Source organism: Podarcis pityusensis, assembly GCF_964106645.2.
Source record: "Podarcis pityusensis genome assembly, chromosome: 7".
Classification (NCBI taxonomy): Eukaryota; Metazoa; Chordata; class Lepidosauria; order Squamata; family Lacertidae; genus Podarcis; species Podarcis pityusensis.
In genome coordinates this window covers 14,532,623-14,559,390 of record NC_138031.1, presented here as the reverse complement: position 1 = coordinate 14,559,390, position 26,768 = coordinate 14,532,623, and the positions used below count along the sequence as shown (strand labels likewise).

At 47.2% G+C, this 26,768-nt stretch overlaps 1 protein-coding gene and 1 long non-coding RNA gene across 2 annotated transcripts in view; both read right to left on the bottom strand.

Annotated features, from left to right (window-relative positions):
* Positions 1-839, bottom strand: part of FBXO32 (F-box protein 32) — a 33,304-nt gene extending 32,465 nt beyond the window's left edge. Inside the window, exon 1 of the mRNA XM_081012752.1 lies at positions 531-839. Coding sequence (XP_080868878.1) covers positions 531-655 — 125 coding nt within the window. The 5' untranslated portion in view covers positions 656-839. The remainder of the gene's footprint in view (positions 1-530) is intronic.
* The window catches only part of LOC308480937, a 122,573-nt gene extending 101,645 nt beyond the window's left edge, over positions 1-20,928 (bottom strand). Inside the window, exon 1 of the long non-coding RNA XR_013988325.1 lies at positions 20,911-20,928. This is a non-coding gene — a long non-coding RNA (uncharacterized lncRNA). The remainder of the gene's footprint in view (positions 1-20,910) is intronic.
* Between the last annotated feature and the right edge of the window lie 5,840 nt (positions 20,929-26,768).

Sequence of the window (26,768 nt, the reverse complement as noted above, 5' to 3'; positions counted from 1 at the left end):
GAACGCATTTAACGGGCCGAGAGTCACATCTGGAGAGCTGGAAGCGGCACGTTCCTGGTAGCGCCGCAGGAGGTGGGCGCTGCGCTCTCGCTCCTGCCTCCGCCTCCGGGTTCCTGGAGAGGGTTTAGCTCGCCAGATGATCCTCCTTCCCGCAATGACGCCACAACCCCAAGAACAACACAAACCGAGGCGTTGCAGCCTCGCACGGGCAGAGATGCACTCGGGGAAACAACGGCCTCGTTAAGAAAACAACCGCCATGTCTGCGCGTTCTTTGCAAAAAGCAAGGCTTGCCAAATTATTATTTTTTTGCAAAGATGCAAACTGGTGTGTGTGTGTGTGATACGCCACGTATCTCTCTGCCTGCTACCACTCGGCAGCCCCAAGAACAACAACAACAACAGCGGCGGCAGCATTTGCTAGCAACTATGTCCGGGGTTGGGGGGACGACACCCCACCTGCAAGTGGGGCAAGCCTCTCCAAAGGCGCACGCAGCGCGCAAGGCACCCGGGTCTCTCCGCGCCGGTCTCACCTGTTCCGCTCGCTGGCGAAGCTGCCGCTGCTGTTCTCCCTCTCGGCCAGAAACCTCGTCCAACCATCCGCCGTCTTCACCCAGTTCTGCCCCGGGGAACGCCAGTCCTGGCCCAGAAAAGGCATCCTCGCCAGCCAAAGAAATCCAGCAACCAAAGTTGTCCTTGCGCTCCCTTTCGCCTTCTTCTCCCAAGCGAAGATACCTAGGAAGCGAAATGTCCCTAGCCAAAGGACTACACAGAAATTATTACTATTATTCTTTGCTCTCCCCCTCCTCTACTATGATCTCCTTCGCCCTTGCTCCACCACTCCGATCCTTGTCTCTGCCCTCGCTCCGGCCGCCTCCGTATTTATCTGCGGGCTGCAGGGGCTCTTTGTTGCCGGAAGAGCGCCTGCAAGCTCCGCCTCTCGCCTGGGGAGGGAGGAGAGACACGTGGCTTTGTTTATTGCTGCGCTCTTTCCTCGGGAGGAGCGGCGGTTGTTGCTCGGGTTGCCTCTTGCCTGTTGCGCAATCCCTGGAAATGGAAACTTGTGCTCTGGCGTCGGGGTCCCCTCTCTCAGCTGCCCGGCTTCGGTTTATTTATAGGGTCCCCGAGCCAAGTAAAAAACACCACACAGAACAACAGCAAAGGCCCCCAGCAGAAGTAAAGGGTAGGAATATGCATTAATTGTGCTTGTTGTGTTCGACCTTTTTCCTCCAAGGAGGGCAAGGCAGGGCTCTGTTCCACCTCGTTTTTGGTCCTCCACAACAACCCTGTGACGTAGGGTAGGCCGAGAGGCTGGCCCAAGGCCACCCAGTGAGCTTCATGGCTCAGTGGGGATTTGAACCCACGGCTCCCAGGTATCCAGTAAGACACTCCATCACAGGCTGAGTTGTTGGTGCAGCTGTTACTCAACTGTAACTAAGGGGTGGGTAACCTGAGGCCTGGGAGCCAAATGCGGCCCTCAAAGCCTTTCTGTCTGGCCCTTGTAAGTCTTCCCAGGCCGCACCTGCTACTGACCTTGCTTTTCTGCCGCTCGGAGTGTTTTTGACTGTCTGGAGTGTGTCCTTCAAGCTCTCATAAATGCCTCTTGCTTCCCTGGAAGGAGATTTAGGTGGGTGCATGGGAGGGAGTGCATGCAGAGCAGCAAATTTAAAATTTGCTTTTGTGGGATAATTTCTGCATGTGCTCATAAACTCCTCTCTACTCTCCATTGTAGCAAGCAATAGCCAGGAACACACTCCAGACAGGCAAAAGCATGTTGAGGCTTCTGAGGAAACATTGAAATACCTGTGGGGTGGACACCTTTTGCTCCCAATGCCTGAGGTTCCCCATCCCTGATTCTCCATGGAACTGTGGACTCCCTCCACCAACAATAGCTTCGTGTACTCAAGAACAGTTATGTACATAGAATCATAGAATTGTAAGGGACCGCAAGGGCCATCTAGTCCAACCCTCTGCAGTTCAGGGATCTTCTGCCCAGTATGGGGCGCGAACCCTTAAACCTGAGATTAAGAGTCTCATGCCCTATCGCAGGCATAGGTAAACTCGGCTCCCAAGACGTTTAGGGACTACAACTCCCATCATCCCTGACCACTGGTCCTGTTAACTAGGGATGATGGGAGTTGTAGTCCCAAAACATCTGGAGGGCCGAGTTTGCCTACGCCTGCTCTACCGACTGAGCTATCAGCAGCACATCTGTGAAAGTAGCTATTGAGATTTCCCCACAGATGGAGGGACCTGAAAACTACTCCTAAGCCAGGCATAGGCAAACTCGGACCTCCAGATGTTTTGGGACTACAATTTCCATCACCCCTGACCACTGGTTCTGTTAGTTAGGAATGATGAAAGTTGTAGCCCCAAAACTTCTGGAGGGCCAAGTTTGCCTATGCCTGTCCTAAACATACTAAGAGAAAACCCTGCTTAGGAAATACAGGTGTTCCAATCATAAACTTGTAGATTTGGGACCATGAGGGTCATCTAGTCCAGGGATTTTTGCCCAACATGGGTCTTGAATCCACAACCCTGAGTTTGATGCTCTGCGCATGAATTTTGCACTTAAGCACCTGCACATTACCCTCGTAAACTAAAAGCACAAATTAGCCCCTGTTCCTTTAATTTGCTTTCCATTGATTATTTACCAAGGATGGTATGAAACTAAGTTATACTCAGAGTAGACCTGCTGAGCCTAGTTTAGTCAAGGTCATTCATTTCACTGGGTCTGTTCTGAGTAAAGCTTAGTTGAATGCCACCCTTCTCCCCCCAAAATAATAATAATAAAAATGTATACCCATGTTCTTCTCTTCCACAAAGGGCTTGCTCAAAGCAACTTACAAATAAAAAGCAAACATAAAAACAGTTCTACATGCAGGCCATGGGGTGTCTGCATGGCAGAACAGGACACCCCCTCGACATGCGTGAGTGATGTTGGCATGCTCTGGGCACCCTCTGTTGCAGGGGCAAGGCAGCGCTCCAGCACACAGTCGTTCTAGAGTCTAGAACATCCCTCAGGATCCCCTGCTATGCACAGGGAATATGCAGCAGGCGCTCAAATTCTTTGGCAGGCAACCAACATGGAAAGAATTTCCTGAAGGTAGAAAGTCTGCAAATCACTGTCTTAGGGCGAGTGATCGTGTAACAACAGACCTTCTCCTCCTCTCCCAACTTGCTTCACAGGGCTGCTGAGAAGGTTAGCTGAGGTAAGGTTAATCAGTCACATTGCACCCTGAAAAACATCTAACAATAACACCACCATAACTTTTGAAATACCTAACAATGTAAGTGCTTCTAATGTTTATAATTTCCCTTTGTCCTTTCTGTTTCTTAATGCTTTAGGTATGCAAGAAGGAACCCGGTCTGTATTTCTCAAAACTTTCAAAGATCACACACTTTTGGGTTCTCTCCCCTAAGCAGTCACCAACCGCTTATATTTATTTCTGTCAATCAAGCGTCTTGCTTTTTGTTTGAGCTAGCTGTCAAAATGAGAGCTTGGTTTTGTACACGCTGTGCAGCAAAGCATAAATCAGCTACAAAGTCCTCAAGTGCCTGCTCAGAGCATTCCTGGAGCAAACCTTTACTTGCCACAGAGTTGAACTATGCGTTATAGGCATATGTGTTCAACAAAATCCCATCGGGCATTTGGAATCCACTGGTGGAAAAGTGGCTGGGCATAAGAACATAGGAAGAGGCCTGCTAGATCAGTCCAAAGGTCCATCTAAGGTAAAGGTAAAGAACCCCTGGACAACTAAGTCCAGTCAAAGACAACTATGGGGTTGCGGCACTCATCTCGCTTTCAGGCCAAGGGAGCTGGTGTTTGTCCACAGACAGCTTTCTGGGTCATGTGGCCAGCATGACTAAACCGCTTCTGGTGCAACGGGACACTGTGACGAGTGCAACAGCGCACAGAAACACCACTTACCTTCCCACTGCAGTGGCACCTATTTATCTACTTGCACTGGCATGCTTTCGAACTGCTAGGTTGGCAGAAGCTGAGACAGAGCAACGGGCACTCACCCCGTCGCATGGATTCGAACCGCCGACCTTCCGATCAGCAAGCCCAAGAGGCTCAGCGGTTTAGACCACAGCGCCACCCACTCCTCTGAAAGGTCCATCTACTCTTATCGTGGCCAATCAATATGCCCATGGGAAGCTTGCAAGCAGGAACTGGGCACAACACCACTCTCTCCAGCTGTGATTCTCAGTGATTGACATTCAGAGGCACGCTGCCTGTGACAGGGTTAGTAGCCATGGGTAGCCTTCCATGAATTTGTCTAATTCTCTTCTTAAGCCATCCAAGCTGGTGGCCATCACTGCCTCCTGTGGGAGCCTGTTCCATAATTTAGTTATGCCTTGTCCTGGCCATCCTGAATCTTCCAACATTCAGGTTCATCAGATGTCCTTAAGTTCCAGTGTTAAGAGAGGGAGAAAAACTTTCCTCTTTCCACTTTCTCCAACCCATGCATAGTTTTATTCTATCGTGTCTTCTCTTGCTCGCCCATCCTCTAAATCAGGCATAGACAAACTCAGCCCACCAGATGTTTTGGGACTACAACTCCCATCACCCCTAGCTATCAGGACCAGTGGTCAGGGATGATGGGAGTTGTAGTCCCAAAGCATCTGGAGGGCCGAGTTTGCCTATGCCGGCTCTAAATGAAAAAGCCCCAAATGTATTCCTCATAGGGAAGTTGCTCTATTCCAGCGCTTTTCAACCTTCAACCTTTTTGAGTCCATTGCTCCCTTGACCAAGCACATTCTTTCTGTGGCCCCCCTGTTCTGCCCCTGTCCCATTCCACCCTGCCCCTTTTTTGAGTGGGCTCAAGGAAGGAAGGCTGCCAGGGAGAGAGAAAGAGAGAGATGCAGGAAGATATTGGACTGTAGGTTAAAGCCACAGGCTCCCCTTAATGAGGAGAGAAAGAGACAGAGAGATAATGTAGAAAGATTTGGGCCGCAAGTTATTGAAAGATGGCTCCCTGGGGTTCCCATGAACATTCCTCAAGTCTTCCCAAGGTGCCACAGCATCCTGGTTGACAACCAAGGCTCTATTCCCTTGAGTAATTGGGCAGTGGAAAGGGTTAAGCAACCCCTAACAACAACACGATGGACACGGGTGGCGCTGTGGTCTAAACCACAGAGCCTAGGGCTTGCTGATCAGAAGGTCGGCGGTTCGAATCCCCACAATGGGGTGAGCTCTCGTTCCGGCAGCTCCTGCCCACATAGCAGTTCAAAAGCACGTCAAAGTGCAAGTAGATAAATAGGTACCGCTCCGGCGGGAAGGTAAACAGCGTTTCCATGCGCCACTCTGGTTTCGCCAGAAGCGGCTTAGTCATGCTGGCCACATGACTCGGAAGCTGTATGCGCCCTCGGCCAATAAAGCGAGATGAGCGCCGCAACCCCAGAGTCGTCTGTGACTGGACCTAACGGTCAGGGGTACCTTTACCTTTAACAACAACACACCCACATGGATTTCAGCTGCATTTTGTCTCCTCCCAAACCTGCCTTTCCCCTAGAAGAAGCAGGTGCTGGGTTATTGCAACCTGAATATGCATGTATAGTTAGCTCTTTAGCATCATTCACAAGCCCTGTGGGCGGGTTTGGGAAGATTGCCTGCACGAGAATCTAAGCAAATGTAATTTTGATTATGTGATTAGCAGCTACACCTGCTTTTTAAAAGAAGTCAACACTAGAGACATAGTAGATGGAGGGGAGCAAGCGGGATGGTTAACCCTTCCTTCTCCAGCCATGATCCCAGCACAAATGTTTGCTTATTGGCAAAGAGAGACCAATGGGAGCTTCCCCCCTTAAGTTTAACTGCAATGTGAGGGACAGGATCCCAGGTGAGGAGGGAAGGGGTTACAGCTTCCCACATGCAGAGGTCCTGATGATGGGAGGTGGAGGGGAAAACCTATTATTAAACGGTTCCTTTTAAACCCAAGCATGGTTGCCAATCATGCAATTAAAATACTAATGCAATTAAAGAATCCCAAGAACAAAAGGCAAAACGCAGTTTGGTAAGGAGGAGTTTGGATTTGATAGCCCATTTTATCACTACCCTAAGGAGTCTCAAAGCGGCTAACATTCTCCTTTCCCTTCCTCCCCCACAACAAACACTCTGTGAGGTGAGTGGGGCTGAGAGACTTCAGAGAAGTGTGACTGGCCCATAGTCACCCAGCAGCTGCATGTGGAGGACCGGAGACGCGAACCCGGTTCACCAGATTACAAGTCTACCACTCTTAACCACTACACCACACTGGCTCTCTGGTAACCCTGAAGTTGGCTGCGCACAGTGTTGGTTGGCCTTAGAGGAATGTAAGGCTCTTCTGCAGCAGACCACAGACACCTCATGCCCAGCTATCTATTCTCATAGTGGCCAATCAGATGCCTATGGGAAGCTCTACCGGCCCTTACCAGCAACAGAGGCATTCTGCCTTCAACAGCAGAGGCAAGACATAGCCATTGTGGCTACTAGCCATTGACAGTGGCATAGCGTGGAGAGCGGCACAGGGCGGTTGCCCCGGGTGCAAAATTGTTAGCAGAGCAAAATTTCAACACCTGGTGCTGCCTCAATATAACTGCATGCTTCTGTTGCTGGGCTCTGTGGGAAATGACTTCTCCGTGTGAAACAGGAAGTGACCTCTCCAGACAATGGAATGACTCTTCTTTTCTTATTTCTGTGGTTGCAATCTCCTGGGTGACGCAGATGCCATTAGGCAGTTGAATGCACATACGTACTCTGTCGGTTTCCTTTATTCTGTGCAGCCCCGGCTGCTTGCAACCCACGCTATGCCACTGGCCATTAATACTCTTTATCCTTCATGAAGCCTCCCTCTTTCAATTGTGAGAACAATTTTGCTCTTCTCCTTTTTCAAAAAAAAGTCTCATGGTTACCCTTTTAAAAACAGCAAGGCAGCAAAGAAACAGGTATGTGTCTTTTTAAAATTAAAAAATGAAGAGCAGACAGCTTACATGAAGCGTAGGACTTTCATTTTTTCATATTCTGGGGTGTGTGTGTTTTGGAATCACACAATGTTCATGTTGTCAGCTGCCTTGGGTGCTTAACTGAAGAAAAGCAAGGTATAAAATGAACGGAACAAGGCTGATTTCCAGGCATCGATTTGCTGTTATTTATGTCCACAGTTATAGAGTTATAGAGGACCTGCTGTGAGGTATCTGCAATTCTTGTTGTCGTCTTTGCCTTCCGTGTTTTTCCTGAGGATGCTGGTTTTACACAACTGGTCTAAATAGATAAGCCCTCCCTTTGCTACTAATGGAGGAAGAGGAGGGAAGGTGGCCTGAGTTTGCTTATATAAGAGTGCTTGAGAGATAAACACCCCCACAGAAGTCTCGCTGCCCTAATCCCAGTCACGCTGTCACCTCTTCTCCTGGGGGTTGATAGATCTGCTGACTTGCAGAGTTACAACAACAGCTGGCATTTGATGTACAAGGTGATATGTGCTCTTTCAAAACAACGTCTGGAAAGCCAAGTACTCAAGGTTGTAAACATAAATCTCTCGAGTTTTATCTCTCCCTCGGGGTGGGGCAATGGCCTCGTGGGCCCCAGCGCCAAGTAATTGAGAATGGGAGAGCAACATCTTGTAGTTGACTAGAACGGACTGTTGAAGTCCTTCAGGCCTATTGGAATAGACTGGGAACAGAATTGTGACTTTTTAGAGAGTTGAAGATGGTTTGAAAGAGGGATCGTTGCTTTTGTTGTGTTGTGTTCAGGCATCTGAAGGCAGCTCTGTATCAGGAAGTTCTGAATGGCTGGTGTTTTATTACCGTATAGTAAAATATGCAGCTAATCTGGAATGGGAACAGGACCAACAGGTGTGTCAGCATCAGGGGGCAAGTGCATTCATGCTTCCAGCAAACATAGAAGTTGGAAGGGACCCTGAGGGTCATCTATTCCAACCCCCTGCAATGCAGGAATCTCAGGTAAAGCATCCATGACAGATGGCCATCCAACCAGTGCTTAAAAACCTTCAAGGAAAGAGAGTCTATGCAAGGGAGAAGCTCTGAACTGGCCTATAGCATACTTGAAAATTTTCCTAGTCCTCTGGAATCATCATCATCATGAGATGTCATTATAGATACCACAGCTGTCATTTGACAAACTTTGTTGTTGTTTAGTCGTGTCCAACTCTTCATGACCCCATGGAACAGAGCACGCTAGGCACTCCTGTCTTCCACTGCCTCCCGCAGTTTGGTCAAACTCATGCTGGTAGCTTTGAGAACACTGTCCAACCACCTCGTCCTCTGTCGTCCCCTTCTCCTTGTGCCCTCAATCTTTCCCAACATCAGGGTCTTTTCCAGGGAGTCTTCTCTTCTCATGAGGTGGCCAAAGTCTTGGAGCCTCAGCTTCAGGATCTGTCCTTCCAGTGAGCACTCAGGGTTGATTTCCTTCAGAATGGAGAGGTTTGATCTTCTTGCAGTCCATGGGACTCTCAAGAGTCTCCTCCAGCACCATAATTCAAAAGCATCAATTCTTCGGTGATCGGCATTCTTTATGGTCTAGCTCTCACTTCCATACATCACTACTGGGAAAACCATAGCTTTAACTATACGGACCTTTGTTGGCAAGGTGATGTCTCTGCTTTTTAAGATGCTGTCTAGGTTTGTCATTGCTTTTCTCCCAAGAACGATGAACTACCTGCCATTTAAACACACACATATGTAGAGAGTTGGGCCATGTTAAGGAGGCACATGACAGGCCTGATTTCTGCAACCCACTCATCCTCTCCCATTCTCTGATTCACGAAGTGGTGGTTTGTGGCAACACAGGAGAGGCAGACCAATTTTCATTCAGAAGGTAACCCTAGCCCTGCTATATATAAACACGGCAAGCATGTGTTTGGATCATGCTATTGCCCACACCTGTTAGCTGCTGAGTCACTGTCTCACTTGCCACCTCTTCTGCCATGTGGTTCGTTGACACATAAACCACTTGGTTCTTTCCAAAAGGTTGCTGACTAAATCCTCATCAGAGCTATTCCCCTGCAGTCAAAGTCAATCTTCATCAAAGCTATTCCCCTGTACCATAGGTACATACCATGGGAAATACAGGAAGCCTTGAAATATCTGCACCCGAAACAATCTAAGGTTGAAATAGAGACAGCAGAATCTGTCAGTTTTGGTTTCTTCTTCCCTGTTTAGGGAAGGTTTTAATGCTTTATGTTTTAATGTGTTTTTAATATTCTGTTGGGAGCTGCCCAGAGTGGCTGGGGCAACCCAGACAGATGGACGGCTTACAAATATAATACAGTGGTACCTCTGGTTAAGTACTTAATTCGTTCCAGAGGTCCGTTCCTAACCTGAAACTGTTCTTAACCTGAAGCACCACTTTAGCTAAAGGGGCCTCCTGCTGCTGCTGCGCCGCCGGAGCACGATTTCTGTTCTCATCCTAGGGCAAAGTTCTTAACCTGAGGTACTATTTCTGGGTTAGAGGAGTCTGTAACCTGAAGCGTATGTAACCCGAGGTACCACTGTAATAACAATAACAAGAATAATAACAAGAATATCCTCATTTTTCCAATCTCCACATTTCTGCATCAAGTTTGTGATTATTATTTTTTAAACAAAAAAGTCTTCATGAAAATTCACCAGCATTTTAGTGTGAATTTCTTCTGAGGCACACATTTGTCTGTACAATTTTCCCCGACATTCACATTTCTGCAAGCAATTTCCCCTCACATAGTGCATTTTTACCATGTTATTTTCGCTCTGTTATGGACCTGTGGCTTTTTGTCCGATATACGGGCACACCACGATAAATGTCATTCACAGCAGTGGGTGTGCTGTAACCCAGCAATGAACATCAACATTGGACAGCATTGCTTCTGTTTCCACCATGAGTACAGCTGGAAAAAGCTGTGTGCCAGAAGAGCACCTCACAGGCATCTGGTCCAGAAGAATGGACTAGGTGGGACGTTGACCTGATCCAGCAGGCCCTTCTTGTGTTTCTGCCAGTGGGTTTGCAATAATAATAATAATAATAATAATAATAATAATAATAATAATAATTAATAATAATTTATTTATGCCCCGTCCATCTGGCTGGGCTTCCCCAGCCACTCTGGGCGGCTTCCAACAAAATATTAAAATACTGTAATACATCAAACATTAAAAGCTTCCCTAAACAGGGCTGCCTTCAGATGTCTTCTAAAAGTCTGGTAGTTGTTCTCTTTGACATCTGGTGGGAGGGCGTTCCACAGGGAGGGCGCCACTACCGAGAAGGCCCTCTGCCTGGTTCCCTGTAACTTGGCTTCTCGCAGTGAGGGAACCGCCAGAAGACCCTCGGTGTTGGACCTCAGTGTCCGGGTAGAATGATGGGGGTGGAGACGCTCCTTCAGATATACTGGGCCGAGGCCGTTTAGGGCTTTAAAGGTCAGCACCAACACTTTGAATTGTGCTCGGAAACGTATTGGGAGCCAATGTAGGTCTTTCAAGACCGGTGTTATGTGGTCTCGGTGGCCACTCCCAGTCCCAGTCTAGCTGCCATGTTCTGGATTAGTTGTAGTTTCCGGGTCACCTTCAAAGATAGCCCCACATAGAGCGCATGGCAGTAGTCCAAGCGGGAGATAACTAGAGCATGCACCATTCTAGCGAGGCAGTCCACAGGCAGATAAGGTCTCAGCCTGCGTACCAGATGGAGCTGGTAAACAGCTGCCATGGACACGGATTTGACCTGTGCCTCCATGGACAGCTGTGAGCCCAAAATGACACAGTTACCCCATTCAGGACCAGGTAATCCTCCACACCTGCCCACCTCCTGTCCCCCCAAAACAGTACTTCTGTCTTGTCAGGATTCAACCTCAATCTGTTAGCCGCCATCCATCCTCCAACCGCCTCCAGGCACTCACACAGGACCTTCACCGCCTTCACTGGTTCTGATTTGAAAGAGAGGTAGAGCTGGGTATCATCCGCATACCTTCCCTGCTGCCTTGCCCCCTCCTTCTGGTAAGATGCAGCAATGCTAGTCAGGTGAGCGCTGCTGCCTGATTCCTGCCTTATCTTTCCGGGTAATCAAAGCTGGGTAAACCATATCACAGGTACACATCCTGGATACTTCCCAGTAATCATAATTCAGCATTACTTGAATCAAAAATCTGCCTGGCTGTGATGGAAGCAGAAAACATACCGTAATTGAATCTGGGGACAATCCAGCCTCTATTGAGCTTTTGATCTCCCCAGAGGTAAGCCCATTCCCAATGCTCTCTCTCTCCAGCTGAAATCAGCAGGTCTTTAAAATGGCCCATGGGTCTTAAGCATGACCAATAGTCAAGTGGTGATGGATCTTGCAGTCCAACAATGTCTAGAGGGCACCATGTAGACATAGGATGTTCTAGAGCAGTGTTTCCCAAACTTGGGTCTCCAGCTGTTTTTGGACTACAACTCCCATCATCCCTACCTAGCAAGACCAGTGGTCAGGGATGATGGGAACTGTAGCCTGAAAAACCACTGGAGGCCCAAATTTGGGAAGCACTGTTCTAGAGCTATATGTGCACTGTGATATGAATTATCTGTGACAGAAAGCGCTCCCTGCCAAGAACAGGCACGTTCCAACAATGTGCCTCACTCAGAACGTCTTTCTTCCTCAACAATACGGTGAGCTTACCGTCGGCTTCACTTCCAGGTGCTTGCAAGGTGATGTCATTATAGTCACAGTTCTTGGAAGTGTGCAGGTGAACCTGTCCGTACAGGTTATACACATGGGCTGTTGAAACACTGCAGCCCGGAGGGTAGATGAAGTCATCTCATATCATCCTTCCTGCACCACAAAGGTCACAGAATGATGGAAGGACATGCAGATTATTGCAAGCCAAGAAAAGTGAGGATATGGCTTGACCTTTCATTGTTTTCACTCCAGGAAGGCAGCCCCTGTGTATTATAGGGGTGGAATCCCATTCCTGTTGTCTGTCTCTCCTCTGTCAACTTTGGAGCTGGAGTCTTGAGGTCAGTATTGCTTAGGCACCTGCCAAGGCCCACACCCCAACAGGGGTTCTGTTGCTGATCCCTGGGCCAGTTTCTCCTTCCTGTTGCTGCCTGTTCTTCTATCACCTTCAAGTGTTTGAGTGGTGAGAAGTATTGTCCACTTACCTTGCTTATTCCTCCTTGGCAGTGGTGAGATTGGGCATAGAGGGCAATGGACAGACAGTGGTGACAGTAGCAAGGAGGTGGGCCGCTTAGATCTGGGAGCTAATACTGGTCAGTTTATAAATTATAAGACCTTTGTGGGCAGGTGCCATCAAGCCACAATCCAGGCACAGATTGGGAAGCTGCACAGGAACCAGCTAAGAACCCAGATCAAGTTTAGGGCTCGGAACTGATTGCTGGAGACCAGGAAGTCAGTGTTCCCGAGGCTGGCAGACTGGAACCCTCCCAAAATCACGCCAGGCCACCAGGACCTCATGGACCCCCACAGACACCTTCCCCTGAGGAACCAGGTGCTTTCAATCACACATCACCTATCCAGCAGCATAGAGAGTACACCAGGAAGGAGTCTATGGAATGGAGGAAGGTTGGGGGGGTTGGCCCTTTAAGACTCTGAAGTTCATCACAAGAGGGTGGAGCCTGGAGGGGGAAGTCTGGAGACAGCAGCTTAAAAGGCTGTAGGCTGCTCTTGGCCTCTGCTAGAGCAAGTGGCTCACTTGGAGCTGTCCGTGGTCCTGCAACTTCTAGCCAGCCTTTGCCTTGCTTCCATGGGATCCAGCATTGGACCAGAACATGAGGTCAGGTTACTGTCCACATGTTCACTTTGATGCACCATGTTCACGGGTGGCGCTATCACACCCTCTAATAGTGAACTCGGTGCCTGCTGTGCCAACATGGCTGGAGCCAGACTGGGGCCACCAACAAGTAGGAAAGAGGGTATCATTATCAATCCCTACTTTGTAGCAGAAGTACAAAACTGCCCGCCCTTCAAATCGAACAAACCTAAAAGAGGGCACTCTCCCCAAAATGGAAAAGAATAGGTATACTACACATGCACGAGCATTTTCAGTTTTGTATTTTGTTATATGTCCTTGACATCGCTGTAATTGATGTTTTTGAGGTCTGCATGACATAAATCAGGGTATAAGACTTCTAAAGAAGCAATCAACAAGAATGCATGGCCGACAAGCTGGAACCTGTATAGGTGCTGTTGGGAGGGGAAATACGCTGCAACATTTTGCTGCAGGTTCCACTTGTAATAGAAGCAGTAACTCTGCTGCTGACAACACAGTCACTCAGCTCTTCTAGACAAGGCCGCCTTTTCTGGAACCTTATCAAAAAGAGACTGCTGTCCCTTTAAAAGGAATCCGTCCATTTCCATCTTTGTTGAAGAGCCTAGAATCAATATTTCAGGAGCCAGAGCTTGTCAGGGTTACCTGTACTTTGCCCAGCTTCAGGTAATCGACTTCCTCCAGACCCTGTGAAGTCCAGCCAACATCAGAGCATCCTTTTGATGCTATACAAGCGAAAAATACTCCAGTAACAACTGTGAGTGTAACTCTCTGTGTTAGCTGTGCCTATTCACAGGTGAACACAGACTGTTTAATCACAGAGGTCCCTGCACCATTTGTGTAACTCTTTGAGGCTTACAAGTAATTTGGGCACGCATTAATCAGCTCCAAACTCACTTTAGGAAGATGAGGGAGAGTCACCCTCTTCATTCCACAGAAAGAGAATGAATACCTGCCCAAACTATGATTCAGCGTCCTCAAAATAAATGGAATGCAGGACATACATGCATTGACTCACCATGTGGCTTAGCTCATGAACCAATGAAAAATTACAGGAGGACATTATGGGAAGCACCATAACTCTGTGATAGAGCATCTGCCAGTTTCAAGCTTGCAAACAGTCCTGGTTTTCCAACCAAGACACCCTGGGAAATGTAGTTCTGAAGGGACCTCAAAGGCAAGACAGAACTATCAAAACTACAACTCACAAAGTCCACCAAGAGTGGTGAATGGAGTCCCCGTGTTTTGAAACTGGTTTAACTTTGCAATATACAGTATTAGGTATATACCCAGTTTGAAAAGTTTTCAGAGCGTGTTTGACACTGCTGAATCTAAAACATTCCACAATTATCAGCTAATTAGTATTAGCGGGTTCCGATTCTCGATGCGGTCAGAATGTTTTGGCTTTTGCAAATATTTTCCAGCCAGTCTGCATTCCCAAAATATACATTCTTTGCTTGCATAGCTGACAAAAAGCTGGGCCAGGAATGTGACATCAAAGTGGAGTTTATGAGGCTTTTTGCTAACCAACCACAGCGCAGCTTGCAAAGTTTGCCTTCAAGTAAAAGAAAGGGAAACTCTAGTCAGGGGTTGACAGTGGTGACATTTTTAAGATTTTATCCATTCTTGATTTCGCCCCCAGCCCCAATCTGTCGCTTTAAATATTACTCATCTGCTGCCAGTTTCACGATTCGTATGCTTTAAATTCCAAAGCACAAAGCACACATGCATAAATATATATGTAGAGGAACTGCAAAACAATGCAGTGGGTTATTACTGCATAACTTTGTAATATGCATATTATGGAGACAAACAAGCACGTATATAAATGCCGGGTGGGGAGGTTTCAATTTTGCAAGCAAGGAAATCCACCCTTCTTCATTCAGAGATCATTAAAGGAGGACGTTCCACAGCCCCTTATTATGTTCTTGCCATGAGCTTGTTTTGTGTTGGAATGCTTGTGGTTGTTTCGAAGCAATCTTCATGTTCCTCTGCTAAGCCCTTCTAAGTCTCCCTTTTGTAAAGCAAAGTGAGGAATCTTCCCTGAGGATTCTAGAAGGCTTCTTTCGCCATCCTCTCCTCTGGCTGGAACAGGGCAGCTGAACTTTTCATACCGAGTGGACCGCAAGAATACTTCGATGTGGAAGCCGCGAGCCGCACACCACCTTGTCTCACGGGGGGGGGGGGAGGCCAAAATTTGACACCCCTCCAGGTTGCATGCTGCCTTCCCAAAGCTGGCTAAGCAAAGCATTGGGCTTTGGAAAGGAGGTGTAATAATAATAATAATAAAATAATAATACAATTTTATTTATATCCCGCCCTCCCCAGCCAAAGCCGGGCTCAGAGCAGCTAACAACAATAAAATGACACACATTCTAAAATCATTTCATTATAAAATTAATTCAAATCAGATTAATGGCAACCAATTGGGCTAGGGTTCTCTGAGGATTGCCAAAGGAGGGAGTCAGGCTGTGCCCTGGCCAAAGGCCTGGTGGAACAGCTCTGTCTTGCAGGCCCTGCGGAAAGATGTCAAATCCCGCAGGGCCCTAGTCTCTTGTGACAGAGCGTTCCACCAGATCGGAGCCACAGCCGAAAAAGCCCTGGCTCTGGTTGAGGCCAGCCTAACCGCTCTGTAGGCTGGGACCTTCAAGATGTTTTTGGTTGAAGATCATAAGTTCCTCTGTGGGGCATACCAGGAGAGGCGGTCCCATAGGTACGAGGGTCCTAAGCCGTATAGGGCTTTAAAGGTTAAAACCAGCACCTTAAACCTGATCCTATACTCCACCGGAAGCCAGTGCCACTGGTATAGCACTGGGTGAATGTGATCTCGCAGCGAGGATCCCATAAGGAGTCTTGCCACAGCATTCTGCACCCGCTGGAGTTTCTGGGTCAGTCCCAAGGGCAGCCCCACATAGAGCGAGTTACAATAATCCAGTCTGGAGGTGACCGTCGCGTGAATCGCAGTGTAAGGCTCTGGCCAGGCCCTAGATCCATCCTACCTCCTTCCCAAAGCCGGGAAAGTGCTAACTAGGCTTTAGGAAGAAGGGAGGAAGACTCTAGGAACCCAGCCAGAGCCCTCCTGCCTCCTTTCCAAAGCCCAGCGCCTCGCTTACCCATCTTTGGGAAGGCAGCACGAGGGCTGGTGGGGTGGTGGCTTGAAATGTTGCTGAGGGCCACCAAAAAGGTATTGAGGGCCGCATTCATGTGTGTTGGACCACCTGCTCTGGAACATGGGAAAGTGGCTTATGATTAGCCAGAGCATCACTTCATCTAGCTGAGTGCTGTCGACATTGGCTGGCTTAATATCTTGAGGGTTTCAGGCAGGAGAAGGTTTCCAACCTTACATGGAGATGCCAGGGATTGAACTTGCAACCTTCTGCATGCAAGGCAGGTGTTCTGCCACTGAGCTATGGCCCTGACCTTAAGCTACGGTGCTTTCCCATCTCTCTCCACTTGGCTGCATATCTGAAAATTAGCCATAGAAGTAGGTTGGAGCATGGATTCGTTCTGCTTTACAGGGCCCACAAGCTGCCTCTGATCATTTCCTATCTCATTTCGGGGAAACTTTTAGAAATTTTAAATGTTGTCAGTGTTTGTGCAATGTCTATTAGATGTACTAACCCATTGCCTATCCCAAGAGTAAACATTGATTAATGCATTTGTGTGTCGAGGTCCCCAAGCCACCCAATAAATCACAATTCACACAGAATTTTTGTTTAAGGTTTTTGGCATAATTTTGGCCACAACTCTATTAAAATACAAAAAATGTGAGTGGTTGCTTAGGCATTGGTTGCGACTATCTGTCCCCGCCCAGGGACAGACTGACATTCGCACGCCCACGAAAGTCAGAAAGGGAAAACATTTGGGGGAGAAAGATGGAGCTGGGAACCATGCCCTCACCTCTCCCCAAATGCTCCCAGGGGCTCCTGCGTGGCCCTAGCCCCTTGACAGGGGTTTGGACAAAAGCATGGCAAGCCCCTGGATTCCTTTAACGGAATACCCTTGCAGCCACATTGGAGGGGCAGGCACAGCCAATCCATTCCCCTCCACCAACCAATTCATAAAAACCAATGCCTAACCGCAACCTTACAAGTTCTGATGATTTGCTACGTAGTAGGCAAAAACCAAATGGCCCCAGCCAATCAGCCAAAAGGACAAAATTCCTACCAGGCCCCTGCCCCAAAAGCAGATGACCCCATGACAGGCATAGCAAGGTCAAAGCGAACAACCCTAAATATAGGGAGGGTGGGCTGGTAATCCGATGCATGCAGCGAAAAGAGGAAGCTCAACGCTGCGCGCAGGGAATATAAAACTTCTTGGCTGTCAATCAAAAAATGGCAACATCAAATTCTCCCCAATGACAAGGGGAGCCCAATTGCAATGGTGGCCAACTACCTTTACCTGCCCAGCAACAGTGGGATGTCTTGTAAGACCCCACCACAACACGTGCTCTCCATGAAGGAGAACACGCTTTCATAAAATCAAAGAACCGTAGAGTTGGAAGGGACCCTAAGGGTCATCTAGTCCTACCCCCTGCAATGCAGGAATCTCAACTAAAGCCTCCATGGCAGCTATTTCCATGGCAGCTATTTTATAGTGCAGCCAGATCCATTGTGAGATGGGCAAAGTATGTGGGACCTCACATACACTAACTTCATGTCTGCTGCTAGTCTATGCCGCCCCCTAACACTGATCAGATGGCATAATGGCAGAATAGAATTGTGTCCTAAACATCTACTAAACCTTATTTGTTTTTTTGCTTTTATTGAAGTACACTGTGACGTTGGTTTATTAACACACCTGCTTTGACAGCCGATACAAGACAGGCTGCTGTTTAGAAGAAACTGAATTTGGGGTGAATTAGGCACAGTGAATCTCTAGCAAATGTTTTATCGGGTGTTATAAGAACCCAAAGTTCAATTCTCCACATTTCCACACAAGTTTTCCAATCTTCTTAAAGTAATGAACATTCACCAGGATTTTTTGCAAATTTCTTCTAATACAAACATTTTTTAAAAATGCAATGCTCCCTAATACAAAACATTTTTGTATGTTCTTTTCGCAAATATATTCATTTAATGCACACTTCATCTAGTATATGCATTTTTGGGGGGAGAGGGTACACATTACTTAGAGAACTGCACTGCAAAGTTCAGAAAAGTGCACATTTTGAAGGATGGCTGTGTGTTGGTCCTCATTTTTGCAAAGCACAAATTAGGGAGCTTCGCCTTTAAATGCAAACTGAATTGAATTTGACTCCCCCATCCCCATGCTAAATGCAAACCCTCCCCTTACTTAAGGGCATCTGCAAATTTTGTGAATTGCTGCACAAGATAATTAGTCCCAGATAAACAGAGCCCATCTTTTGTGCACTGGAAAGTTGGGAGGGGTGGGTGGGATCCTGTTCCAGGAAATTCAACCCAAAGCTTTGGTAGGGTGGGGGATGAATGGTGTCAATCAGAGGAGGCTTAAATGAAGCTCTGGCACATATGTTTGCGGAAAATAACTCTCAACCAAGGTAACACTTGAGAATTACGAAACCACAAATAGATCGCAGCTGAGCGAACAGCTGAATTGTTAAGCTCCCGAGTTCATGGTAACAGCAGATAGGTGTCACAACACAGCAGTGTGGCTTACAACTGTGGAAGCCATGTGTATTTTGTCTCTGAGCTTGGGTAACAGTTTGTTGCCCGTTTAGTTCATACAGTTCCAGTTCAGTCCTGGTTCGAGAAACTCCAAGCTCTGATTCCCAGAGGTGTTGGCTCCTAAAAGTCTGTTTTGATAGCTGCCCTTCCACGGGATGGTTGAGAACATTTGTAGAATGAATGCTCCTTAATATCAAGGGAAGAGGTTTAGTGGGTAGAGCCCACCCTTTGCATGTAAAAGGTTCCAGGTTCAGTCTTCTCCTGGAGGATGCTCCAGGAGAGCTGGGAAAAGCTTCTACCTGAAACCTTGGACAGCTGCCAACAGTCAGTTTGGACCTGATGCTCTTGGACTCCAAATCCCATGAGCCTCAGCTGGCATACTAGATGGTCAGGGATGATGGGAGGTGCATGAAACATCTGTTGGGTTACAGATGCCCTATTCCGCACCAACAAGAACTAAGCACTGTTCATAAACCCAATGCGAAGCATGGTCCAAATATGACCGGGCACACAAGGGAAGGGAATGGGTGGGGGAAAGTAATAATAATGGTCTGAGGGCACATTTTGCAGCCACCTTGCTGAAGCTAAATCCTCCTGGAGGCTGTCATCCATCTCAGGTTCCTCATCCCCAGTGTAGACAGTACTGAGCTAGAGGGATTGGTATTTCTGACTCTCTGCAAGGGAGCTTTGGGAAAGATGGAGGACACAAGGAGAAGGGGACGACAGAGGACGAGATGGTTGGACAGTGTTCTCGAAGCTACCAGCATGAGTTTGACCAAGCTGCGGGAGGCAGTGGAAGACAGGAGTGCCTGGCGTGCTCTTGCCCATGGGGTCACGAAGAGTCGGACACAACTAAATGACTAAACAACAACAAGGGAGCTTCCTGTGTCCATTTGCTTGGAATATAGTCTCTCTTTCACACACACACGGCTGATTTGTAAAGTTAATCTCCACAGTGCAGAATCATATCTCAAGGGCTGTCACATGGAAGAGGGAACATGATTGTTTTCTCCTGCTCTGGAGGGTAAGACTCAAACCAATGGCTTCAAGTTACAAGAAAGGAAATGCCAACTAAACATCAGGGGAAAATTCCTGAGAGTAAGAGCTGTTCAGCAGTGGAACTGTCTCCCTCAGGAGGTTGTGGGCTCCCCTTCCTTGGAGGTTTTTAAGCAGAGGTTGGATGGCCATCTGTCATGGATGCTTTAGCTCAGGCTTCCTCAAACTTGGGCCTCCAGATGTTTTTGGCCTACAACTCCCATGATCCCTAGCTAGCAGGACCAGTGGTCAGGGATGATGGGAACTGTAGTCTGTAAACATCTGGAGGGCCAAGTTTGAGGAAGCCTGCTTTAGCTGCATATTCACTGCATTCATCACTGTCACCGCAGCAGTGGCAGCAGCAATGGGCAATGCATTTCTTGGAGTCAGGATCTACTGTCCCTGTGGATTCTGCCGCCTGAGGTGGTCTCTTAACCTTGCCTCAAGGGTGGGCCAGTGCTAGCTTTGCCTGCATGCAATTATCCACACAACAGACTTAACTGGTTGTTCCCCCATTCCAAAGCATTGTAAGTTAGATCTGAATCATTGTTGTGAATCAAAGATGTAACTGGCTGATAGCTTGTGCAAGCAAGCCATTCCCCCGCTTTTTATTGATCTATCAAGAAGATCCACAAACCTGCTTTCCATTCAGGACACTTATCCACAACAGAAAAATATACAATTTTCATTCACTCTTTGGCTAGGGAGGTACACATGAATACATTACATTATCTAAATGTGGGTGCAACACATTGCTGCAACTACAGATGGGAGGGTATAGATTTTTGCAGAGGGCAGGTATTCTGGTATGTAGCTCCTCAACCCCCATCCCTGCTTGTCTGCCCGGCCCATGTAAAGTGTAAGGTTGTCTGGTCCGCTGAGAACACGGGTGACAATAAAACGCTCAGAGCATTGACACCTAAATACCAAGTACAGCTGCAGATCTCTCTGTCCAGTTCTTCTTGTGGTCCTCAAGATTTGTGCAAGAACGCTGTGTTCCAGACCAAGAAAGACACCTGGCAATGTCTTTCTTGGAGGAAGATAAGAGGAGTCCATTACAATTAGCAATAAGACCAGACATCAAAGCTCCCATCTGAGCCAAGCTGCCCCCAAATGTCAAGGGTACTTGGATCTTGGGTGGTTATTCTAAATGCCATGGATTGCTCCTGCCTATCATGTCCCATGTGTGCTGTTCCAAACACTGGGAAATAATCTGAAGGCAAAGGCTTGATTAACATCTAAACAAAATATGGAGATGAATGGGTGTGCCCCCCAGTGCGACGATACTTCATCCAACTATATTTCTGATGGATTTGTCTTGGATTTGGGGGGAAGGGCTGTAGCTCAGTGGTAGAGAATCTGTTTTGCATGCAGGAGGCATAAGGTTCAATACCCGACATCTCTAAGCAGGGCTAGGAGAGACCCTGGAAAAGCCACTGAAGCCTTGGACAGTCACTGCCGGTCAGTGTAGACAATATTGAGCTACACCAGCCTTTCTCAACCTGTGAGTCCCCAGATGTTGTTGAACTACAACTCCCATCACCCCTAGCTAGCAAGGCCAGAGCTCAGGGATGATGGGAGTTGTAGTCCAACAACTTTTGGGGACCCACAGGTTGAGAACCGCCAAGCTAGACGGACCAATCTTGTGACTCAGACTAAGGCACTGTCTTGTGCTGCCATGGCTTCTCTGACTGGCAGCTCACCTCTGAGGTCTCAGCCAGAGATCATTCCCAGTTCTGATTTCTGAAACTCTTTAACTGGAGATGCCAGGAATGAGCTTGGGACCGTTTGCATGCCGAGCACGTACTTCCCCACTGAGCTACGCCCCCCCCTCCTTTGCACAGATGTATAATGGGGTTAGATTCTGCACCCAAGCGGTACCTTGCAATGGGAGTGCTGTACTAAATCCCGCTTTCTTTCGGCCAAGCCACAATGTTGTCCCAAACATCCAAACCAAGTGATGCGAATCTAGTGGAAAAGAATGCTTCCCATATGTAGAAAGGGAATGACTCCCCTTCCCCCCCCACCAACCCCAGGGTTGTCCATTGCACTTCTCAGCCAAGGAAAAACAAAAATCTGCAGCAGCTAAAGTGATTTTCCAGGATCAGCTCTACTGATCTCACGGAAGAGCCTGCCTCTGAGTACAGCAAAGCTTTGTAATTTATGCCAGAGGTGATTTCCCAAAATAGAAAGCAAAACGAGAAATCAGAGACTTGTTTTGCTTGCTTCTCCTTGGAGCAGGGGTACCCAACCCCTGGCACAGGAGCCTGATGCAACCCCCCCACGGTCTTTTCTGCCCCTCACAGACCCCAACAGTTTGAGCGGCAGTGGTCAGGTGGGTGGGAAGTTTAAACCTCTCTGCCCAGCCCAGTGTCTTGATGGACATTCAGTTGTCTGATGAGCAGGGAGTTGGTGATTTTGCACCCTCAACTGCACAGCTTAGCTGAGGAGCAAGGGTTTGTGTGTGTCTGTATGTTTGTCCTCTCTCTGTGTGTGACGACATGTTCATTGAGCATTTTGTCCCGATTTGCTTGCACCAAGCTTATGCGGTCATCAGATTACAGGCACTTCCAGACTGTTGCAATTTTGGAGTCAGATTCAATCACATACTGGTAGATTCAGATTGCAAGGCTGTAGTTGACTGGGAGGTCCTGTGTTACAAACCCGCTTCTCCAAAAGATTAAGTAATTAAGGAAAGGATGAGGAAATGCACTGGAAAATCTGGGATAACATTTGCTTTAATGCAACGTCTTCTGATCTCCCTGCAAACAAATCAGGATGAACGTTCGATAAACAAGGCCTCTGAACCACCAGTGCGAGAAAAAGATGCAGAAGTAGGTGGGCTTTCCATCTGATCTAGCAGACCTCTTTTTAATTTCTTAGGCTTTGTACACACCATACCTTCAAAGCACCCCCAACCCAGAATCCTGGGAACTATAGTTTATCTCTCATGGAGCTACAGCTCCAACCTTCCTTAATTAACTCCCTGGATTCTTTGGGGTGGGAAAATAGGCTTTAAAGGTGTGGTGTGGGGAGTGGCCGCCGGGACCACATAACACCGGTCCTGAGGAATCTGCATTGGCTCCCAGTACATTTCCGAGCACAATTCAAAGTGTTGGTGCTGACCTTTAAAGCCCTAAACGGCCTTGGTCCTGTATACCTGAAGGAGCATCTCCACCCCCATCATTCAGCTCAGACACTGAGGTCCAGCGCCGAGGGCCTTCTGGTGGTTCCCTCATTGCGAGAAGTGAGGTTACAGGGAAACACAGGGCCTTCTCGGTAGTGGCGCCCACCCTGTGGAACGCCCTCCCACCAGATGTGAAGGAAATAAGCAGCCATCTTCTCTTTAAAAGACATCTGAAGGCAGCCCTGTTTAGGGAAGTTTTTAATATTTAATGCTGTATTGTTTTTAACACTTGATTTGAAGCTGCCCAGAGTGGCTGGGGAAACTCAGCCAGATGGGCGGGGTATAAATAATAAATTATTATAATATTATTATTATGGTGTGTATGTTGGGAGTAAGACCCATTGAACTTGTTATGAGAAACAACTGCTCCTTTTCCCTATCCAAAAGCCCGTATAGAGTCCCTAAGTGGGTTGCCTATGTCAGGAGCTTGTCCTACTCTCGAGTAGGACCCTGACAGAGACACTTGCCCGGCTGGCATGTTCCTTCCCTCCTGGTCAATCGCTCGGGAGCTTCAAAAGCTTTCTTCTGCCCGAACATCGCAGCGACCGATGCCAACAGACATCGTCACACTTAGGGATCAGCAGAGTCTTCGCAGCTTGCATAACAGCAACTCAGCATTTTGGCTAATCTACTTTATTTACATATAAACACACACGGAGCTCTGCAACATGGCTGCCTCTCTCTCTAGCATCAGACAGCAAAGAGAGAAAAGAACAAAGGACAATAGTCCCACTTCATGGAACACAGTGACACAAACATCCTGTCTCCGTCACTTCCCACTCTGTGGAGTCAAAACATACACCGTCATGTGATAGACAAAAATCCCATGACTGCAATCACGGAGCAGGAATTCTAACAGCCTATTGGTAGGAGAAAATAACAGAGGCCAACCAGAGAATATTGAGAAGCAAAGCAGCTAGTAAGCCTGATCTTTATTAACTGTTGCAACAGGGTCCCCGCTCACCACACGCAGGAGGGAGGAGAAACCTGAACAATGGTGCACAAGCCCTTATATAGACTTCTGAAATTGTCCACCCTGTAGCCCAAGACCATCTCCCAAAACATCATACATACATCACAGAAGGAGGCGGTCTATAGCAGAAATCCCATCTGGCAGGATAGCTGATGATGGTCACTGTTTTCATTACCTGGGCAGTCTGGCCATTCTTTTGTGATGGTTAATGCTTTAGTTCCTGAATCCAGGTCACAGGTTCACCCTATTCATACACAAATACACCCTTAAGATAGGATTTGTAAGTGAAAAGACAATGGGAAGGCTTTGTCAAAATGGCTTCAGGGTTGTTCTCCTGTACTATTTCAGACACATGGTTTATATACTTACGTGTGTGTTTGAACTCAACAGGACTTGCGTTTGAACAGACTATCAGATTCCTTTATGAGTCAATTAAATAACTTCCATGTTTCAAAACCTCAATGAAAGAACATATTTCTAGCAGCAAAAATAAGCACCAAGTAAATTTATAAATAAAAGCTGAAGCAAAGGCCATATTCCATAGAGACTTTGGAAATATTCTTATATTCAGGAACAGTTCAGCATCAAAATGCTTCCAAAAACCTCATTGGCATTGTGGATGATCCAGATTTAAAGGACCTGTTGGCAATTGTTTCACTTTCATATGCCTGCGGTTCTATTGCTGGAGGGAAAGACATTGCACATTGCACGGCAAATGTTATCTACTAACTGAAACAATCTCTCCTTTCATTTCTGCTTTCACAAGCACAAGCTGCATGATTGTATCCAAGAGCAATTTTCCCTCTGTGAGAGTTTGACACTGGGTTTCAGACTACTATCTCTGCAGGTGTAGTTTCATAAAAAAACTAAAATATATAGATTTGCCTTTGTTTTGGAGAATTGCACTCAGGATTTGCTTGAGCTCCACAAATGAGTGCGACTCGCACACACTATCTTAACGGATGCAGAACTCAACGTACCGTATTGAATTCTGGTTCTGATGATTTCTGCTGGTAATTCAGAATGCAGCATCTAAGTTGACTTGAATGCCTGATTGCATTTTGGAGGGCGGTATACATAGCACTCATGAGGTTCAAAGGTAACTTGAAGCTTTGCTCAAGAAGTTTTGTGGCAACAAATGTTCCACTCCCCACCTTCCAGGTTTATGACCCTTCAGTCTCTAAGGGCAAACTCCTCCTTTCCTTGATTTTTGGTGGCAGGTCAACATGTCTCTGCTCTGCTAGGTCTTTCAGCAGTGGGAGTATACTATTGCTGTCTTATTTTCAGATAGAAGAAATACGTATCGCTATATTATATTGGATGAAGTGCTCTTTCAAACACTTTCAAAGTTATATTAAGTAAATGAAAAACTTGCGAGAAGACGACATAAATCAGTTGCCGGAGTCTTCATCTTTGCAAAGGGCCATAAGCTGCAATAGCAGATCATGACTTGTTGCCCCTTCAGACAACCTGTTGATTAAGCAGGAGCACCCAAAGCCGCCTCATATCAACTCAGACCATTGGTCCACCTAGCTCAATACTGCCTACACGGACTGGCAACAGCTCTTTGGAGTTCCGGGCAGGGGACCTCCATACTTGGAAATGCTGGAGATTGAACCTGCAACTTTCTGTATGGAAGGCAGACACTCTGCCCCCAAGCTATGACTCCCCAAGAGGAGCTGTGGCTTTGAGGGCTCAGTCCCCTCTGAGCACTGTGAAGGTCCATGATTTCAACACCATCACCCCACTACTGACACTGACAAAACGCATGGCTGAAAATCCAAAGTTAGGCAAGTCATTTGCAACGAGCGGCTTCCTTTGTCTAATAAGAATGGGCTGGGTGAAAACATTGTGTTCCAGACTTTGTTCCTGGATTTGGAGTTGTTTGAAACCCAGATCTGCAACCTCTCATCTCTGTGACTGATGAGAGGCTGAGTGTTTAATTCTAATCTATACGTGAAATTAACTTTCTTTATGAGTTCTTGTGGGTTCTTCATCTCCAGCCGCTGAGCTTTGTGCAGGCAGCTGTTGGATGAATTCCATGATCTTTGCTGGCCTCGGCTTGCTCATGTCTCAACAGTCATGTGGTCCTGTAACGTTCTGTACTTGAGCGCTGTTTGTGTATAACCAGATTGCTCTTGATGCCCTTTGTTTTCAGATGGTTGCAGATGCAGGATGGAGGGCATTGTTGCTGATATGAAAAGGCTTTTTATACTTTCTGGGTGGATGCGATGCTGATTTCAGATTTACCCTTTTGTGCCTGATTCCAGTGGCTGGTATTTAACATGTCATAGTCAACACAGGAAGCTGCATTGTTGTTGTTAACATTTGTTATATAAATAATACACCACTTTATCTTACCCAAGACAACCCAAAGTGACTTACAACCAACCAACCAACCAACCAACCAAAGAAAACAACCCATATATATATATATATATATATACACACTTAGGGTTGCCATATTCCCAAACCTAAAAATCCGGACAAAGTTGTTGAGCTTTTTAAATATATTAACATTATGTATTTTGATACCTAAATACCTACTTCTAAAAGGTCACAGATAAAGGCCAAAGGCATAGTTTTAGAGGAAAGTTTTTGCCTGGCACCTAGGTATATAATGTTGGCACCAGGTAGGCCTCTCTAGGGAGACGCTGCAGAGAAGGCCTGTTCTTGTGTCGCTACCCTCTGGACCTCTCATGAAGGAGTAACATGAAGAAGGTTCCTATGCGGCCTAGCACCCACGTACCTACAGAACCGCCTCTCCTGGTATGCCCCGCGGAGGACCTTAAGGTCCACAAATGACAATACTTGGGAGGTCCCAAGTCACAAGGTGGTTAGGTTGGTCTCAACTAGGGCCAGGGCCTTTTCAGTACTGGCCCCAACTTGGTGGAACGCTCTGTCACAAGAGACTAGGGCCCTGCAGGACTTGACATTTTCTCGCAGGGCCTGCAAGACAGAGCTGTTCCACCTGGCCTTTGGTTTGGACTCAGTCTGACCCTTATGTTTTCCCTCCCCTTATCGTTTTGATCTATGGGCTACTTTTAAAAGGAGGCTGCATTTTAAACTGTATTTTAAGCCGTATTTTAAATTGTTTTTTTCTTTTTCTTTTATCCCCCCCCCATTATGTTTTTATTGTAATTTTACTGGTGTTAGCCACCCTGAGCCCGGCTCTGGCTGAAGAGGGCAGGGTATAAATA